This window comes from Callionymus lyra, chromosome 4 (assembly GCF_982586985.1).
Source record: "Callionymus lyra chromosome 4, fCalLyr1.hap1.1, whole genome shotgun sequence".
Classification (NCBI taxonomy): Eukaryota; Metazoa; Chordata; class Actinopteri; order Syngnathiformes; family Callionymidae; genus Callionymus; species Callionymus lyra.
In genome coordinates, this window is record NC_141821.1 from 3,616,681 (window position 1) to 3,637,665 (window position 20,985).

The 20,985-nt window shown below is 42.2% G+C and overlaps 3 protein-coding genes across 3 annotated transcripts; all 3 read right to left on the reverse strand.

Annotated features, from left to right (window-relative positions):
- Positions 1-17: 17 nt before the first annotated feature.
- Positions 18-1,753, reverse strand: LOC148080584 (uncharacterized). The gene has a single exon (XM_087788514.1). It carries the CDS (start codon positions 1,682-1,684, stop codon positions 608-610), a length of 1,077 nt encoding a protein of 358 aa, XP_087644640.1. The 5' UTR covers positions 1,685-1,753; the 3' UTR covers positions 18-607.
- Positions 1,754-6,504: 4,751 nt separating this feature from the next.
- LOC148080585 (uncharacterized) lies at positions 6,505-11,840 on the reverse strand. The gene is made up of 2 exons (XM_087788490.1): positions 11,756-11,840; positions 6,505-8,744 (listed from the first exon to the last, which is right to left on the reverse strand). Exons 1-2 carry the CDS (start codon positions 11,772-11,774, stop codon positions 7,432-7,434), a joined length of 1,332 nt encoding a protein of 443 aa, XP_087644616.1. The 5' UTR covers positions 11,775-11,840; the 3' UTR covers positions 6,505-7,431.
- Positions 11,841-12,013: 173 nt separating this feature from the next.
- On the reverse strand, positions 12,014-15,750 carry LOC148080586 (uncharacterized). Its single transcript, XM_087788342.1, has 2 exons — positions 15,732-15,750; positions 12,014-14,319 (listed from the first exon to the last, which is right to left on the reverse strand). Exons 1-2 carry the CDS (start codon positions 15,748-15,750, stop codon positions 13,058-13,060), a joined length of 1,281 nt encoding a protein of 426 aa, XP_087644468.1. The 3' UTR covers positions 12,014-13,057.
- Between the last annotated feature and the right edge of the window lie 5,235 nt (positions 15,751-20,985).

A 20,985-nucleotide genomic window follows, 5' to 3' on the forward strand; every position in this document is an offset into this window, starting at 1 on the left:
GGAAGAAAATGGAGGAGAGTGAAGATACTTTGTTGCCAGCTACCGGCTGAAATGTGTACTTAAACACAGATATTCAAAGTGTCGACAGACAGAAATAGTTTGAATTATAAATCTGGTGAAGAAGAATTCTAACCAAATTTTATTTGAAGCAGGTAAAATAAGATTAGAAAACAAAAGAGACATTATGAGACATTTTGTGATAAAAGTACAGACTACATAAGGTCACAGGCAGCAGAAAAGAAAATACATTCAGTTTTAAACAATATTGATGATCCAGACAGCAGACGGGTAGAAAGAATTCTTGAACTGTGATGTTCTGGTCTGTATCGTTCTCGACCCAGGTGAGAGGGTCAGCTATGATCCTGCTGCATGCCACCATGTCCTGGACATACAGTTCCTGCAGAGATGGAAGAGGGCAGCCAATCACCTTCTTAGCAGGACAGATTATATGATGCAGTCTGGCCTCTCAGACTGCAGCAGAGGAGGTCGCAGAGGAGGTCAGGGATGACTGTGTAATACACTGCAGAATAGTTCACATACAGGAATATGTTTTACTCCAGCGCGAGTTCTCATGTGTCTTCTCAAATTATCTGCACATGCATTACAATTACACTGTGATCAGACAAAAAGATTTTTCTCCAGTGTGAGTTCTGATATGTTTCTTCAAAGTCCTACTTTTAGTATAAGATTTAGCACACTGAGAGCAGGAGAAAGGTTTTTCTCCGGTGTGAGTTCTCATATGTATCTTCAGATTCCCACTCTGAGCAAAAGATTTACCACACTGAGAGCAGGAGAAAGGTTTTTCTCCTGTGTGAGTTCTCATATGTATCTTCAGAGTCCCACTTTCAGTATAAGATTTACCACACTGAGAGCAGGAGAAAGGTTTTTCTCCTGTGTGAATTACCATGTGTTGCTTCAGATGTCCACTCTGAGTAAAACATTTACAACACTGCGAGCAGGCAAAAGGTTTTTCTCCTGTGTGAGTTCTCATGTGTTTCTTCAGATTCCCACTATCAGTAAATGATTTGCCACACAACGTACAGGCGAAAGGCTTTTCTAGAGTGTGAATTATCATGTGTCTGTTCAGATTCCCACTCTCAGTAAAAGATTTGCCACACTGTGAGCAGATGAAAGGTTTTTCTCCTGTGTGAGTTCTCATGTGTTTTTTCAATCTATCTGCACGTTCATAACAATTACCACACTGAGAGCAGGTAAAAGGTTTTTCTCCCGTGTGAGCTCTCATGTGTGTCCTCAGACTGCCATCCCGAGTGAAAGATTTACCACACAACTTACAGGTGAACGATTTTTCTAAAGTGTAAAATAACATGTGATCCCTCAGATTCCTTTTACGTGCAAAACATTTTCCACAAATCGAACAACTAAAAGGTTCTCGACCGCAGATTTTAGTGTGATTACTCAGTCCAGAATTTGAAGAACATTTCCTCCCACATCTAGAGCAGATCAGTGATTTGTGATCATCATCTTTCTTCTCACTGACATGAACTTTTGGATTCTCCACAGAGTTTGAACCTGACTGAGTGTTACTGGTTTCTCTCCAGTCTTCACTGTCATCAGTGTCAGATTCAGAAGACAGCCCCCTCTGGTGGTCAGGATGGAGAGGTGTATGCAAGTAGCTGGCTGGTTCTGGTCCTCCACAGTTGTCTCCATCATCTTCTGCCTTCATTTGTGGAGTCAGGTTGTTGGTGTCATCATCATATTCATTCTTCACATCAACAGGAGTGTGGAAGAACTGGGAGTTTTTTTCATCTTGTATATTCTCCACCTCTTCTTCTTTAATGAGTTCATGTTCTTGTTCCTCCTTAATCAGACTGAAGCTGCACTTCTGTTCCTCAACTTCTTCTTTGATCACCAGCAGCTGCTGAACATCTGCAGCGACACAAACACACCTGAGTCACTGACCAATTAATTATGAATGAACTCTTGTTGGTGTTGTATCAGTGGACTTGTTATACATTTGAAATACACAAGTCCATGATTATTTTTTACAGTTATTACGCAGCTCGTAATATTGTTATACAATTTGTCAACTGTTGAAATCCTCATAAAGATTCATTTTTATACTCTTTGGGAGTGACAGAGATGGATCAGGAATGAGTCAATCAGAAGAACACGTGAGATGTTTTGGAGATATTTTCAGAGAGAATGAGATTGTCATGTAAAGAGATAGTAAGTATATTGGTAGAAGGATGCTGGGGTTGGAAGTGCCAGGCAGGAGGTCTAGAGGAAGACCAGAGAGGAGGTTTATGGAGGTAGTGAAACGTGAAGTTGGTTGGAGTGAGAGAGGTGGATACAGAGAACAGGGTTAGATGGAGGAGGTTGATTCGCTGTGGTGACCTCTGAAGGAGCAGATCAAAGAAGAAAATGACCAAGTGATCGGTTGAGAGACCAGAAGCTGAAGAAGATCGAGCTGGAGGAATTTATGAACGATGAACTGATTCATTTTAAACTAGTGAACCAAAAGTTGAACTGGTTCACGTAGAAAGTGAACTTTCCCAACACTGAAGAGAATCACAGTTGTATGTTTTAGGATGAACAGCGGATTAAGATGCTATTTTCACTTCTTACATTATTAAGTCTGACGTCATGATATCATGATCCACACTGCGTCATATTAATGACGTACACAACGTATGAACAATGTCATTATTCCACCTTGAATAGAAATATAAGTGTGTACCTGGATTTATGGTCTCCATCTCCAGCGGGATTGTCCTCCGTTTGGAGCTGCTTCGGTGTGTTCTGGTGGAAGAAAATGGAGGAAAGTGAAGATCCTTTGTTTACCACTGAGTCACGTGGTTTTCTTCTTCTGACGTCGTTGTTAGTCTTGAGTTTACACTGTTGCCATCTAGCGGCTGAAATTTGTACTTCAACACAGTCAAGATTATTCCGACTGTGAGAGACGGAAACCTTTTAAATTAGAATTCCATTAAAGAATAGTTCTAAATTATTAACTTTTAATTAGTAAAACAAGTTAAAAGGAAATTAAATTATGAATCACAGACTAAAATGTTGACAGGAGCAGGAACCCTCTGTGACAAATGGTTAAAGCAGTAGGATGATGACAGGATGACATCAGAAGCAGAGGTGATGTGTTTAGTGACAGACGTTGACAGTAAAGAACCTTTGATGTGTTCAATCAGTTTCTTCAGATTCATGTAGAAAGTCTTTATGCTCCTGCAGTGACATGTTTTGTTTCATACTGACCTCTAACTACCAACTACTGACCGGCCAAAATAGAAACAGATGAATTCTTAAGTAAATATATATTGTAATGGTTTCACATGTTCTTGTTAATGTTGCCAGAGTAACAGATTGTCTCGCGAGACCAGTGAGTTGAGAGTGTGTGTTTTCCGGGTCCGGTGTGTCGTTGTTGTGGTTCTGACCGTGATCCGCCTGTTATGAACGAGCTCTGTGAGTGGTCTAATAAAGTAAAATGACTCTCTATAACCAAGTCTGATATTTGAATCTGAAACTTTTCAATGAAGCCGAACGGAAGCGGAGCCTGCACTAACATGAAGGAGGAGCCGGTGAGTGACCTTTATGACAGATGGAAGATGGAGAGTGACCATGAGCAGCAGGCGAGGTATGCTTGAGAGACTCTGTGAGATGCATGGCTGCAGATGCAGGCTTTGGTTCTGCTGCCTTTTGGACATTGTGACCAGCCTAGCGTCCTGCTGCGGTCGGAACTTGCCAACAGACTGTAAGGAAATGACAACTTTACTGTAATCAATCATCTTGATTTAACACACATTTCAAATATTCACTTGATTTACTGATAATCGTTCATATTTAATTCATATTAAATAATCATTGCCTTGCATTGCATTCACTGCAACAACTCAGGTTCACAGGCCCAGGTCAGATGAAGCCATTCACACACACAGAAAGATTAAACAATCCCAGATTCCCAGCAAGTCTGTGAGAACCTGTTAGAGAACTCACACTGAAAGAGACAACAGGCCAGCAAGTCGCTGGGAACAGATTCTCTATAGAAGACAACAACCTTTGGTAAATATTCCATGACGGCCACGTACGGCGGCCATCTTAGAATCAAGTGTTTACAGTTACTGACCAATCCTACATGCACTGATGACTAGAGGCGTTAACCTGAATATTCTACTATAAAAGATCCACCATTTTGTGAGATCTTTGCGTTCTGGCATTCGAAGACGTCTGCTATAGATCTCTCTGCTTGCTAGCCCCCATGTTCACGTAAGTTTGTCTCTGACTTCTTCATAATTCACTAAATGAGCATTTTTCTTAAACTCATCCATGTGTCTGTCCTTCATTTTCCACCACCACGTACGAGGCTGGGGAGGGGTCGGTTCACCGAAACACAAAATCCCCACAAGACGCAGACAACCTGGAGAACCTCTTCGTGTCTTGGCAAATTAAATTGAGAGACTTGCCAGAAGAGCTTACACTCCCACATGCCCCCTGCAGTGCAGACAGAGCTTGCCTGTGACCTGTTCATCCAGGCTCTGACTCCAAAAGATGCTTTGGAGCTTACTCCGGAACGTGAGATTGTGGAGGGAGGAGCGGAAGAAAGCGGACCCTGCCGAGACAAGACCCAGGTGGGCAGAGGAGATTACTGAACGGATCGGAGCAGTGTCAATGGAGCGACCAGCATCGACCTCTCGTCCTCGCCAGCGTCTACGAGTATGCTGGGGGTGTGGACAACCAGGTCATCTTGTCAGACTGCCCCATGTATGCAAATAATCAGGGAAATGGGCAGGGGGCCGCGTAGATTGGACGGCACAAACCCCTGATTATGAGTCCCAACATTCACCTTCGGGTGGAGAGACAGTGAAACACCACACAACGGGACTGAGGGTGATCCTACTGAATCAGCCACGGTGGTTGGTTGGACACAGACTGGAAACTTCTGCCATGTCCCAGTCGCAATAAACAGAACTTGCACTGCTCTTGTCGACACAGGTTCTACTCTTTGTAGTTTGCACGATGTCTGTACCTGTTGTACCAGCAGGTACAGACATCGTGCAAACTACAGTGCAGCTAAGGACAGTAACTGGTGAACTTGCTCCCATGCTTGGAAAGTGGAGAGTGACTCTCAACGTTGCGGAGGTAGCTGTGGATTTCCCTGTCTAGGTCGCGCAGATACAAGATGCATGTATTCTGGGACTGGATTTTCTGAGATCTTTTGACCTTGGTGAGCACTTGTTTAATTTCCCAGGGGCGGAAGTGCTGTTAGAATGATGGCTCCAGCACGGTCTAGGCCACAACAACCCATGGTCCATGGGGCCACAGATACTCCACACAACAAGTGCGATACCCATATCGTGAATGAATGCCTAGAGTATCTGGATGACATTCTGTTGCATGGTCGTTCTTTTGGTGCTGCCGCTTCACGAGAAGAGAGGTGGAAATCTTAGGGCACAGACTGGGGGTTGAGGGCATCAGCACACTGGAGGAAAAGGTGCGTGCTGTTAATGACTGGCCAATCCCAGCCAACAAAAGACAGCTATAAAACACTTCCAGTAGTAGGAGGCTGGCCATTTGTCGTTAGAACTGACCATTCTGCACTGGATTGGCTAATGTCATTCCGAGAGCCACAAGGACAGGTGGCGTGGTGGATCGAAACGCTCCAGTCCTATGATTTCACAGTGGTGTCCAGGGCACATGATCATCACTACTCATCACTTCTAGTCATTGAATCATATTTTTATTCTCTTAAGATGTTTCTAACAAGCTCCTGATTGTCTCTGTAATTCAACTATTTGTGTTAAAAACTGTATAATATAAACATTTTTACAAACTAATTAATGAATAGAAACTGTTAATAAAGTTTAAATTCATGTTTTTATTGTGTTTCTTATGATCCTGCAGAGGGGATTCCCTGGTTCATTTATATATGGTTGTGTTTTTTCATTTCGTAGTCCTCTGTTTATTCGGGTTCTAGTCGGGGCAGCATCTTCATGAGGGAGCCCAGACTTTCCTCACCCCAGCTACATCATCAAGCTCCTCCTGAGGGTCCCCAAGGCATGGGGACATAGTTTCTCTAGCACATCCTGGGTCTGCCCTGTGGTCTCCTACCGATTGGACTTCCCCTGAACACCTCACCAGTGGTTCGTCCTGGAGGCATCCTGATCAGATGTTCACCTCAACTGACTCCTCTTAATGTGGATTTATATAATAACAGCATTTCTACTCCGAGCCTCTCCGCTATGACCATGATTCTCACCCTATCTCCAGGACAGAGTCTAACCACCCTATGGAAAAAACTCACTAAGGTCTTGTTCTTTCTGTCACTACCCACTGTTTGTGACCATCTTGAGGTCTTATATGATTGACATATTTAAATGAAGGCAGGGAAAGGGATGAATAATCTATGCTGAATTCTAGATTTATTTGGATGTACAAAGGAAACGTGCTTGGATGGTGTTGTGGAAGGATGGGCCCCAAGAGGTGAAAAGACCACAGAAACAACTGGATGAGTTGGTTCTTTATTTAAGAAATCAAAAGTCTCAAATTCATGAGGTCATTATTTTCTTCAATTCAATTTTCAGTTAAATTTTATTTAAAGTGTCAAAGGCTGTATCTGATAGTTCCTCATTTACATTCGCTGACCCAGAATTCTGTGCCTTACTCTCCTTCTGTTGTTAGAATAAACAAAAGTTCTTTAAACAGTTTGCCTTCTGGTTCTCTTTGAGGTAAAAACAACAAACACATGGGAATACCAGCGGGAAGCAGGACTCCCAATGAAAGAGTTTTAAGATGAATCTTAAACAGAGTTTTAAGATGAATCTTAAACAAAGAGTTTTAAGATGACTCTTAAACATAGAGAGGGTGTGTGCCCCCGGACTGAAGCCTGTAGTTGGTTCCACAGCAGAGGGGTTTGAAAACTGATTGCCCTGGCTTAAATTACTGTGTACGCAGTCTCTCGATAAACTGTACGTTTTCCTCCCGTCGATCAGATTTTGGGATCCGGCTCCAAGGACCAATTTGTGGGGGTAGAATCTGACTTAACGCTTTCAACCATGACAGGAAATCAGATCTTAGTGGAAAAACCCAAATTTTAACTGTATACAATTAGAGAGATACCAGCAGAGATTCCAGTTTCACAAGTGTTAAATGTTGTAACTACAATGGTCTCCCTAAAACACAAGCTTCGAACAAATGCATTACCCTCAAGGTCAGAGGTGGATTACTTTTTAGTCCAGTATCTTGCACGGAGCTTAAAACTTAAATTCATCCTTCACACATGCAACAGAAAACATTATACAGTTTTATTAATGTAAAATGTGATTAAGTAAATGTGATAAACATACTTTATTTCAACATGTTTCCTTCACTATTATTCTGCACTGGAACCACTGAGATGTGTCTCTTCAAACTCTCACTCTGAGTAAAAGATGAGAACAATGACCAAAGTGCGAGCAGAAGATTTTCTCACTCATGAATGCTCATGTGTTTCTTCAGAGCCCCACTCTGTTTAAAAGTTTTATCACACTGAGAGCAGGCAAAAGGTTTTTCTCCGGTGTGAGTTCTCATGTGCATCTTCAGAATCCCACTCTGAGTAAAAGATCTACCACACTGAGAGCAGGTAAAAGGTTTTTCTCCTGTGTGAGTTCTCATATGTATCTTCAAAGTCCCATTCTCAGTATACGATTTACCACACTGAGAGCAGGAGAAAGGTTTTTCTCCTGTGTGAATTACCATGTGTTGCTTTAGATGTCCACTCTGAGTAAAACATTTACCGCACTTCGAGCAGGTAAAAGGTTTTTCTCCTGTGTGAGTTCTCATGTGTTTCTTCAGATCCCAACTCTCAGTAAATGATTTGCCACACAACGTACAGGTGAAAGGCTTTTCTAGAGTGTGAATAATCATGTGTCTGTTCAGATTCCTACTCTCAATAAATGATTTGCCACACTGTGAGCAGACGAAAGGTTTTTCTCCTGTGTGAGTTCTCATGTGTTTTCTCAATCTATCTGCACGCGCATAACAATTCCCACACTGAGAGCAGATGAAAGGTTTTTCTCCAGTGTGAGTTCTCATGTGTGTCCTCAGAATGCCAACCCGGGTAAAAGATTTACTACACAACTTACAGGTGAAAGATTTTTCCAAAGTATGATATCTCATGTGATCATTCAGACTCCTTCTCTTTACAAAACATTTTCCACAAATCGAACAACTGAAAGGTTCTCGACCGCAGACTTTTGTGTGTTTCATCAGTCCAGATTTTGAAGAGAATTTCCTCCCACATCCAGAGCAGATCAGTGATTTGTGATCATCATCTTTATTCTCACTGACATGAACTTTTGGATTCTCCACAGAGTTTGAACCTGACTGAGTGTTACTGGTTTCTCTCCAGTCTTCACTGTCATCAGTGTCAGACTCAGAAGACAGCCCCCTCTGGTGGTCAGGATGGAAGTAGCTGGCTGGTTCTGGTCCTCCACAGTTGTCTCCATCATCTTCTGCCTTCATTTGTGGAGTCAGGTTGTTGGTGTCATCATCATATTCATTCTTCACATCAACAGGAGTGTGGAAGAACTGGGAGTTTTTTTCTTCTTCATCTTGTATATTCTCCGCCTCTTCTTCTTTAATGAGTTCATTTTCATGTTCTTCCTTAATCAGACTGGAGCTGCACTCATGTTCCTCAACCTCTTCTTTAATAAAAGTAAGTTCTTGTTCTTCCTTAATCAGACTGAAGCTGCACTTCTGTTCCTCAACTTCTTCTTTGATCACCAGCAGCTGCTGAACATCTGCAGCGACACAAACACACCTGAGTCACTGACCAATCAATTATGTATGAACTATTGTTGGTGTTGTATCAGTATCAAGATATATATATTTGAAATTCACAAGTACATGATTATTTTTACAGTTATTACTCATCTCGTAATATTGTTATACAATTCCTCCACCGTTGAAATCCTCATATATATTAATTACCTCCAGACTCGCCTTCGACAATACAGGTAAATCTCAAAAAATTAGAATATCATGAAAAAGTTTAATATTTTTTGGTACTCGTATCAGAATGTGAAACCCATATATAATATAGTCATTACACATAGAGTAAAAAATTTCAAACATTTATTCCTTGAAATGTTGATGATTGTGGCTTATAGAGCTTATAACGTTTTTGTTTTACCTTTTACCTTATAGATAATGAAAACCCAAAATGCAGTGTCTCAGAAAATTAGAAAATTACATGACCAATGAAAAAAATATGTTTTTCTTGTGGGGGGGCGACACAGTCGTGGGTGAACAGTGTGTAGTGGATGGGGTTGGGGAGACATCCCTGTGGGACACACGAGTTTCGTAAGAGTTTCCGTTCAGAAAGACATCACAGAGAAAAAGCATAAAGTGAGTGAAGTCCTGGATCTCACAGTGGCAGCTCGGAAGGCTTTTACCCATTTGCGCCGAGTAGATGAGGGAAATAATTGTGATTATCTAGAAAGATCACTAAAGTCATGTCAACAATATTGTGTGTCATTATTAACACAAAATGACCATGAATCAGACGCGGTGGTAATGTACAAATGTTTGGATGAAGGTGACTCACTTGTGAATAGAACAATTCAAGACATTAACGTAAATGAATGAGTTCATGGAGCAGGAGGTGATGAGATGTGTTCATTGTTAGGATAATGTCCTCTGGATGCATGTGAAAGGATCAGATTATCACGTCTAGACTGCACTGATCTTCTTCATTCACATGATTATATTGGTGTGAAGTTTTCGATGAAAGTGTAGTTTCATCCATCGCTGCTTATCTAGTGTTTACAATAGTCACTTCCGTTTCATTGTCCTGCGCTGATTTGGTAGCTTAAGATAGCACTCGACCAATCAGATTGACCATTGAGCCCGACTGAACCCGCCTCTCATCTGACTAGGACCAACTAGGACGCTGACTCCACACTGGGGGAGACAGACCACGGGGACTCAGGGCACGGACCACACAGGGCGCCCGATAATATAAGGCCTTTACAGGAGGAGGGAATAAAGGAGGGTAGCAGCAATGGCATCTGAGGTGGATCTGTAAGACATACTGTAGGGGGTCCAGTGTATCTTGTATGCTGCTCTGAATGTGGACCAGCACCACCGGCTCAAAACACATCATAATGATCGGAGTTAGTGCTAGTGGCCTGTAAGTCATTCATGCAGGAGGGTGGGTTTTTCTTGGAGAGGGGAGGGGCTGTGTTTGTGGTCATGAAGCAGGTCGGAAAAATGCTCTGGCTGAGGGAAAGGTTGTATATGGGTCACATAGTCTGCATAGTCCTCAACGGAGACCAAAGACTCCTCTAGCCTGACTGCATCCTTAAATACATCCCAGTGTGTCTGTGCAAAGCAGACCTGGAGGGTGCTCTCAGTATCTGGGGTCCACAGTTTGATTTGTTTTGTGACATGATTTATCCGTTTCAATATTTGTTTGTAGTTATGTTTTTTGACTTCCTTGTCGACAAAGTCAAAAATTCAATCAAGTAGTTAATATTCCTAACAGTAGTTCTCAAGTTTACCCACTAGATAGAGTCGTCCATTGTTTGAGTGTGTTCGTTGGCATGGAGACGTCCCTGTTTTGAAATCTGTGCAGTATGAGGGATATGCGTGAATTGTAAATAAATAATAACAGCACATAAGGAACACATTATCACTTTGTCTGTTCATTGAGTGTTTAAACACACACATGTATATTTGTTTATTATTATTTAGTTCATTGATGACCAAGTGATCGGTTTAGAGACCAGAAGCTGAAGAAGATCGAGCTGGAGGAATTTATGATGATGAACGAGAAGGACTTGAAGAACTGCCTCAATATCTCAGGATCAACCAGTGAAAGTAACATCTAACAAACATCAACCTGTAACCAGCCTGTTAACTTCTGGTCTATAACGATGAACTTGAAACTAAAGAACTACAGTTATGAACATTTACTATGTGATTCGGAAAAAATACATGTTTGGCGAAAAGGAAGTCACTGAACAAAACTACTTCTTTATCACAACGGGAGAATATTTCTGGTCCTTTGAAGCATAAGTATATTGAACTAATGCGTCAAAATAACACTGGACGTGAATTACATGAGATACTAGAATCACGAGATATACAAATATAAAGAGACCCAAATATCTCGAAATGAAACCTCCTAGTTGTTGCGATAGTATAGATCATTCGGTGTTCGATTGGTTGAATCTAGGTTGACTATTATGATTTGAAGTAAACTGTTCGTGCTGCATCCAAGTGTTCACTTCATAACAGTTATAAAAACCCACTCAAGCCTCAACTTATTGGAGACACGACAGTAGTATTACAAAAACACAACTTAAAATTCCTGTGATTTCTCACAATAAATGTAAAATACTTTCTGATATCTCAGTAAAATATGATTACTGTGTTTATGTTAAAATAGATATAATAATTGTTGACTTTGGTTATATATGTGCTTTGTCACTAATTTAATAATAATAGCTCGTAGCAACATATAGAGAGAAAATAACTATGAACTAGTTCATTCTTGGAGACATGAACTATGAAATGAACTCGTTTTTTTTTTTTAAACTAGTTCACGTAGAAAGTGAACTTTCACAAAACTGAAGAAAAGCACAGTTGTATGTTTTAGGATGAACAGTGGATTAAGATGCTATTTTCACTTCTTACATTTGTAAGTCTGACGTCATGATATCATGATCCACACTGCGTCATATTAATGACGTACACAACGTATGAACAATGTCATTATTCCACCTTGAATAGAAATATAAGTGTGTACCTGGATTTATGGTCTCCATCTCCAGCAGGATTCTCCTCCGTTTGGAGCTGCTTCGGTGTGTTCTGGTGGAAGAAAATGGAGGAGAGTGAAGATCCTTTGTTTACCACTGAGTCACGTGGTTTTCTTCTTCTGACGTCGTTGTTAGTCTGGAGTTTACTCTGCTGCCATCTAGCGGCTCAAATGTGTACTTCAACACAGTCAAGAGATTTCAAAGTGTCGAAAGAGAGACATTTTTTGAATCATAAATCCAGTAAGGAATTCTGAGCAAACTTTATTTGAAGCAGGTAGAATAAGATTAGAGAACAACAGAGATCTTCTAAGACGTTTCCTGATAAATAGTACAGACTAAATAAGGTCACAAGCTGCCACAGTTTTATGGTTAAAGCTTTATATTTGGAATAAGAATCAGAAAACTTTAATTGCCAGTGTTTTAAACAACGTAAAATCACAAGTAAATAATGAAAAATAAAATAAAACATTCAATTTTAAACAATATTCATGATCCAGACAGCAGACGGGTAGAAAGAATTCTTGAACTGTGATGTTCTGGTCTGTATCAATCTCAGTCTCCTGCTGGACAGGATCAGTTGGTACAGGGGTGTTCCTGGGTGAGAGGGTCAGCTATGATCCTGCCTGCACGCTTCCATGTCCTGTTGAGGTCCAGTTCCTGCAGGGATGGAAGAGGCCAGCCAATCACCTTCTTAGCAGAACGGATAATTCCGCTGCAGTCTGGTCATGTCTGTATCTGCTGCAGCAGAGTACCACACGGGGATGATGGCCTCCACAATGGCAGTGTAAAACTGCACCAGTACTCTCCATGGTAGTTGGAATTTCCTTAACTGATGCAGGTAGAACATACAATCCTAGTCCTTCTTAGGGAAGAGACAGATGTTCTTCTCCCACCTCAGATAATACCAAGCTCACAGATAAACTCCACAATGTCAACCGTGGAGCTGTTGAAGATGAGAGGGTCCTTGGGGCTTGAACTCCTCTGACCTCTAGATGGACTCTCCATCTGAGATGACTCCGATCAGAGTGGTGTCATCCGGAAACTGAGGAGCTTGAAAGAGGTATAACTTGAGGTGCAGCTTTTGGTGTGCAGGGAGAAGATCAGGGGTGAGAGAATCCAGCCTTGAGGGATACCAGTGCTAGTGGTCCGAGACTCTGCAAGATGTTTCTCCAGGTGCTGCTTTCGGTTTGACGAGAAGACGATGATCTATTGAGATGGTTTGGCAGGTCTAGCTGGGAGAGCTTGTCCTGGAGGGGGTCAGGGATGACTGTGTCAATCGCTGAACATAGTCCTCATACAGGAATGGGTTTTTCTACAGTGTGAGTTCTTATGTGTTTTCTCAAACTATCTGCAAGTGCATAACAATTACCACACTGGGAGCAGGAGAAAGGTTTTTCTCCAGTATGAGTTCTTATGTGTTTTCTCAAACTATCTTCATGTGCATAACAATTACCACACTGAGAGCAGGGGAAAGGTTTTCCTAATGTATGACATATGTGTTTCTTCAGATTCCCACTCTGAGAAAAACATTTACCACACTGTAAGCAGCTAAAAGGTTTTTCTCCTGTGTGAGTTCTGATATGTTTCTTCAGAGACCCATTTTCTTTATAAGATTTACCACACTGAGAGCAGGGGAAAGGTTTTCCTAATGTATGACATATCATGTGTTTCTTCAGATTCCCACTCTGAGTAAAACATTTACCACACTGCAAGCAGGTAAAAGGTTTGTCTCCTGTGTGAGTTATCATGTGTGTCCATAGAGTGCCACTCTGATTAAAGGATTTGCCACACAATGTACAGGTGAAAGGCTTTTCTAGCGTGTGAATTATCATGTGTTTCTTCAGATTCCCACTCCCAGTAAATGACTTGCCACAATTTGAGCAGATAAAAGGTTTTTCTCCTGTGTGAATTCTCATGTGTGTCCTCAGAGTGCCACTCTGCTTATAGGATTTACCACACAGCGTACAGGTAAAATGTTTTTCTACTGTGTGAATTCGCTTGTGATCATTCAGACTCCTTCTCTTTACAAAACATTTTCCCCAAATCGAACAACTGAAAGGTTCTCGACCGCATACTTTTGTGTGTTTACTCAGTCCAGATTTCGAAAAAAAATTCTTCCCACATCCAGAGCAGATCAGTGATTTGTGATCATCATCTTTCTTCTCACTGACATGAACTTTTGGATTCTCCACAGAGTTTGAACCTGACTGAGTGTTACTGGTTTCTCTCCAGTCTTCGCTGTCATCAGTGTCAGATTCAGAACACAGCCCCCTCTGGTGGTCAGGATGGAAGTAGCTGGCTGGTTCTGGTCCTCCACAGTTGTCTCCATCATCTTCTGCCTTCATTTGTGGAGTCAGGTTGTTGGTGTCATCATCATATTCATTCTTCACATCAACAGGAGTGTGGAAGAACTGGGAGTTTTTTTCATCTTCATCTTGTATATTCTCCACCTCTTCTTCTTTAATGAGTTCATGTTCTTGTTCTTCCTTAATCAGACTGAAGCTGCACTTCTGTTCCTCAACTTCTTCTTTGATCACCAGCAGCTGCTGAACATCTGCAGCGACACAAACACACCTGAGTCACTGACCAATCAATTATGAATGAACTCTTGTTGGTGTTGTATCAGTGGACTTATACATTATACATACGTTATGCATTTGAAATACACAAGTCCATGATTATTTTGTACAGTTATTACACATCTTGTAATATTGTTATACAATTCCTCCACTGTTGAAATCCTCATACACATTCATTACCTCCAGACTCTCCTACTACAATATATCCAGAACTCTGCTGCTCGTCTGCTCACCCACACCCGCTTCAGAAACCACATCACTCCGTCCTCAAAGACCTACACTGGCTCCCTGTCACATACCTCATACAATACAAGGTTCTCTTCCTCACCTACAAGTCCCTCAATAACCTGGATGTATTTTTAGTATTTCTCAGTGCTGAAAAACCTCTTTTAGCTCCTCTGGGAGAATACCCAGGCCAACTGGGAGACAGTCTCTCATATGTATACTGGGTCTGCCCCGGGGTATCCTCCTAGTTGGTCATGCTCAGAATAACTTTCAAGAAGACATTAATGTAATGCATTACAAACAATATATAGTAATATTTCACTTGATAATAGTGTTGTAACATTAATGACACACAAATATTATAACTTTGTCTGTTCATCGAGTTTAACACACACATGTATATTTGTTTATTATTATTTAGTTCATTGATGACCAAGTGATGGTTTAGAGACCAGAAGCTGAAGAAGATCGAGCTGGAGGAATTTATGAAGATGAACGAGAAGGACTTGAAGAACTGCCTCAGTATCACAGGAGACTCACAGGATCAACCAGTGAAGGTAACATCTAACAAACATCAACCTGTAACCAAGTTCTGTTAACTTCTGGTCTATAACGATGAACTTTATTGACTTGGTTCAAGTAGTGGCTAAACTGAAGAACTACAGTTATGAACATTTATTACGTGATTCGAAAAAAAGACTCGTTTATTTTGCCAAATGGGAAGTCACTGAATAAAACTACTTCTTTATCACAACTGGAGAATGTTTATGGTCCTTTGAAGCATAAGTATCGCGAACTAATGCGTCAAAATAACACTAGCTCGTAACAACACATCAAGAAAAAAGAACTACGAACTAGTTCATTCTTGGAGACGTGAACTTCTGAAAATACTGAATTATAAACTATGAACTGAACGAGTTTATTTTAAAACTGGTGAACTACACTTTAAACTAGTTCACGTAGAAAGTGAACTTTCCCAACACTGAAGAAAAATGCCTCACAGTAGTTTTAGGATGAACAGTGGATTAAGATGCTATTTTCACTTCTTACATTTGTAAGTCTGACGTCATGATATCATGATCCACACTACGTCATATTAATGACGTACACAACGTATGAACAATGTCATTATTCCACCTTGAATAGAAATATAAGTGTGTACCTGGATTTATGGTCTCCATCTCCAGCAGGATTCTTGCTTCGGTGTGTTCTGGTGGAAGAAAATGGAGGAGAGTGAAGATCCTTTGTTTACCATTGAGTCACGTGGTTTTCTTATTCTGGTGTCGTTGTTAGTCTAGAGTTAGAACTGTTTCCATCTAGCGGATGAAATGTTAACTTCAACACAGTCAAGAGATTTTAAAGATTTTTAAACCCGAATGATCCATTTAATTATATGATATTTAAAATAAATGTGTAGTTATTGACAGATTATAATGATATAACTTTTACATTTACCCCATAAAAGTTGAAGATACATTTCCGCTATAGCGCTATTAGCATAATTTAAATTAATTTATTCGTATTGTTGGTTAAAATAAATAAATGGAAACATAATTAAAAATAGAACAGGATTGCATCACGTTGAATGAAAACAACATAAAACCCTATTACTGTTAATTTATTGCGTAACAAAAAACATTTTCAAGTCTCAAACTATCTGGTAGCTTTCTTCTGTGAAGCTGACAGCAATGCATTGTTGAGATTTTTCATTGTCAAATTAAATTGATCAAAGAGTAAATCTCTCCCCCTTTGTTTGGAACCCCTACTGTCTCTGAGCCCCTCTCCTCCTCTTGGTCTTCCTTCACTGCTGTATCTTTGGGTGATATTTCGGCACTGTGATGTTATGAGCATAATAACATGTGAACTCCATTACCCAGCAAGCCACAGCAGTGAGGTGCATGCGTGGAAGCCCCGCCTGCTGGTCTGTTCTAGGTAGCCATGCAGATAGCATGTGAATGGTTACAGGTTAATAAAGAATCAGGTTTATATTAACAAACCAGATGTCACGCCTCGTCTGCTTATTGAAGCATGACTGAAGACAACACATGGTGTCAGAAGTGGCCGTGAGCAGCTTCGGACGGAAGATTTGCCACGGAAAGTAAAAGGAAAAGTTTCAGGTCGCGTGAGTGCTAAGGGCTAATAAAGCTACATGCTAACAAAGTTTGCTGCGGTGTGTGATTGCTACGAGAGGAAGTAAAGCGAGGACGAGGGACGGATCGAACAAGTAGAAGAGGATCTCGTACGCCGACGAGGACGGCTGCCTCTTCCAGTAGCTTCGCAGCAATTTCTATAATTTTCTATAATTTTCTGTTTTTTATTAATTTTTTACTATAATTTTTTAAATGGATACTTTTGAACATGGAGAGAATCGTCTTGTTTACTCAAGAGAGGATCTACTGTCGCTGAAGTCAATGGCACGGGCTGGAGATCGCCACGAGACCCCGATTGAACTTCAGCGCCGTTACAGAGGCTGTCGGGCAGGGAAGAGACTAAAGGCTAAGCTAACGGACAATCGGAGACGTCACAGACCAACGATCCCAACGATCACGATAGGGAACGTCAATTCACTGATGAATAAGATGGACGAGCTGTCTGCCCTCAACAACCAGCGGATCTACAGAGAGAGCAGCTTGTTGATCTTCACGGAGACGTGGCTCACTCACTGACTCTGGACGCACATGTGGAGCTGCCTGGTTTCAGCTCCGTCAGAGCGGACAGAGACGCGCGCGCGTGTGGGAAGCGCAGAGGAGGAGGTCTGATCATGTACGTGAATAAACGCTGGTGTAGTCCGGGACACGTTACTGTGAAGAAAGTCTCGTGTTGTCAAGATTTAGAACTGTTGGCTGTCAGCATGCGTCCATATTATCTACCGCGTGAGTTCAGTCACGTGATCGCGCTGTGTGTCTACATTCCTCCGAGCGCTGCGGCTGCATCTGCCTGTGAGAAGATCCACACAATCGACAGATCGACTTCAGAATCAACATCCTGACGCGTTTATCATCATCTCTGGAGACTTTAATCATGCCAACCTGGACTCTACTCTGCCTACTTTCCATCAGGCCGTGGATTGTCCCACCAGGAATAACAGGAGAATTGACCTTCTTTATTCCAACTTGAAGGATGCCTACAGAGCCAAACCTCTTCCTCCACTTGGAAGGTCCGATCACAACCTGGTCCACCTTCAGTCACAGTACATTCCTCTGGTGCAGAGACAGACTGTCACCACTAAGGCAATCAGAAAGTGGACACCAGCTGTGGAGGATGCCATCAGAGACTGCTTTGAAACAACAGACTGGGATGTGCTGCTGAGGTCTCATGGTGAGGACATCGAGGGACAGACACACCGTCTAACGGATTATTTATATTTCTGCTTAGACTTTGTCGGCCCTACTAAGACTGTCCGCTGTTACCCTAATAATAAACCGTGGGTAACAAAGGAGGTCAAGGATGTCCTTAACAGGAAGAAAGTGGCATTCAGGAGCAGAGACAGGGACGCCATGAGGTCAGCTCAGCAGGAGGTGAAGCGATGCTTGAAGGAGGCAAAGGACACCTACAGGAGGAGGTTGGAGGAGAAGCTGAGCCGAGAAGAAATAAGAGAGGTCTGGGATGGTGTTAAAACCATCACTGGACACAAGACCAAGGCCTCTCTGACTGCAGTGGACACGGTGGAGGAGGCAAATGGACTGAACAACATTTTCAACAGGTTTGAGCAGGTCACCTCACCCTCACTGCTGCCCGCCTCAGGACCTGCCCCACCTTCTTGTGCCCCCCCCAGCTCCACACAACCACTTCCCAGCTTCACCTCACTCCAGGTACAGGATGTACTTCGGAGGATTCGTCCAGGGAAGGCTGCTGGTCCTGATAAGGTGTCTGCTCGACTGCTAAAGACCTGCGCTGCTGAACTAGCTGAGCCACTCCAGCATGTCTTCAACCTCAGTCTACGGCTGGGGAAAGTACCAACTCTGTGGAAGACTTCCTGTATCGTTCCAGTCCCTAAAAAGATCCGACCGAGTGTGCTGAACGATTACAGACCGGTGGCACTGACTTCGCAGCTGATAAAGACACTGGAGCGGCTGGTCCTCAAAAATCTCAGGCCACAAGTCCAGCACGCGCAGGACCCCCTGCAGTTTGCCTACCAGCCAGCAGTTGGTGTGGAAGATGCCATCCTTCACCTCCTGCATCGGACCTACTCCCACTTGGATAAAGGAAGCGGTTCAGTGAGGATCCTGTTCCTGGACTTTTCTAGTGCCTTCAACACTATCCAACCCACTCTGCTGCAGGACAAACCGACCAAGATGCATGTGGACCCTGGTCTGGTTTCCTGGATTACGGACTATCTTACTGATCGACCACAGTATGTCAGGCTGAAGGACATCAAGTCTGACACTGTGGTGTGCAGTACAGGAGCACCTCAGGGGACAGTACTGGCCCCTCTCCTCTTCACCATCTACACTTCGGACTTCTGCTACAACTCAGAGCTGAGTCTCGTCCAGAAGTATGCTGACGACACTGCCATTGTTGGATGCATCAGGGACAACAGCGAAGACGAGTACAGGAGTCTGATACGTGACTTTGTGGACTGGAGTGAGAGGAACCACTTGCAGCTGAACACCTCAAAAACCAAGGAGCTGGTCTTGGACTTCGGGAGGTCCAGGACAAAGCCACGTCCAGTGTCCATCAGAGGCGACGAGGTGGAGATAGTTGACAACTATAAGTACCTCGGTGTGTGGATGGACAGTAAACTGGACTGGTCCTGCAACACAGACCATGTATATAAGAAGGTTCAGAGTAGACTGTACTTTCTGAGGAGGCTTCGATCATTTAACATCTGCAAGAAGCTCCTCTGCATGTTCTAACAGTCTGTGGTGGCCAGTGTCCTGTTCTATGCTGTGGTGTGTTGGGGTGGAAATGTGTCCAAGAGGAGTGTCAACAGGTTGGACAGGTTGATCAGGAGGGCTGGTTCTGTGGTTGGAATGAAGCTGGACTCACTACTGACAGTTGCTGAGAGGAGATCATTGAACAAACTACTGTCCATCATGGATGATGACAGTCATCCTCTGAGCACTGTCATCAGTGAGCAGAGAAGCAGAATGAGTGCACGAATGCTCCTACCCAGGTGCAAAACAAATAGACTCAGGGACTCATTCATCCCTCGGGCTATTAAATTGTACAATTCTGAGTTTGGGGGCAGGAGTGGAGTGAGAGTATCTGGATGTTCTGTTCCATGTTAGTCTTTGTATCCTTTGTCTTTGTTGTTTTTCTTTCCTTGACCTATGTTCTTTGTCTTTGTCTTTAGACTTAGATTGTGTCATCTTGTTCTTCCTCTTTATGTTCTTCTTCTTATTTTTTATTTTTTAATTTATTTATTATTTTTTTTTATGTATTATTTTTTATTGTTTATGAAAAATGGCTGGCTATTGGTAAAAACAATTTACCAAAGGAGACCTCCTGAGGGATCAATAAAGTTTTACCTTACCTTACCTTACCTTATTGGAGGATAACCAGCACCAGGAGAGGGCTGTGTAAGTCCCGACACCCCACGTGCGGTCATGGATAAGCTAAGTCCACCAACTTCCATGCAAATAACTGGGAACGTTGCCGATAAATGGAAGCGTTTCAAGCAACGATTTAATATATATATAGCAGCAAGTGGAGCTGGGGGTGATGATGAAAAACTGAAAGCTCACATTCTTTTGCATGTTATAGGAGAAGATGCATTGGACATACACTATATAATAGCTTTCAGCTGAATGAAGCTAATCTGACTTTGACAGAGCTAATGACAAAGTTTGAAGAATACTTTGTGCCTAGACAGAACGTGACGTTTGAGAGGTACAAGTTTTTCACCCATGACCAAAAGCAAGGAGTACTATTTGACCAGTACTTAGCAGAGCTTCACACGCTAAGGAAGACATGTGAATTTGGCACCTTAAGAGACTCATTAGTGAGAGACAGGGTCGTTTGTGGAACAGTGGATAATGCACTCAGAGAAAGGATGCTCAGAGAGACGGGACTGACACTAGACAAGTGTGTCAGTATGTGCAGAGCAGCTGAAACCACTCGATCACAAGCAAAAGAGCTTCGGAGAGGTGAGACAACTGTGTATTCAATAAATAAAGAACAATGGAAAAAGAAAACATTTACCAAACAGAGAGACCAAAAAGAGAAATCTACTGAGTTCAAATGTGGTAAATGTGGAGGCAGCCACAAGCCAAGATCTTGTCCTGCATTTGGAAAATCCCGTGGAAGGAGAAATCACTATGCTAAATGTTGCAAAGCAGCTCTAAAACAAAAAGTTCACACAGTCGATGAGGGAGAAGAGGAGTATGATGAGTTTATTGTGGATGTGGTGCAAGTTTGTACAACTGAAAAAGAGGAATGGATTGTGCCTATTGAGGTGAATAAAACAATAATAC

Excerpts from the sequence above, each read along its gene's own strand:
- LOC148080584 (XM_087788514.1), bottom strand. The coding sequence starts at position 1,684 with ATGAAGGCAGAAGATGATGGAGACAACTGTGGAGGACCAGAACCAGCC.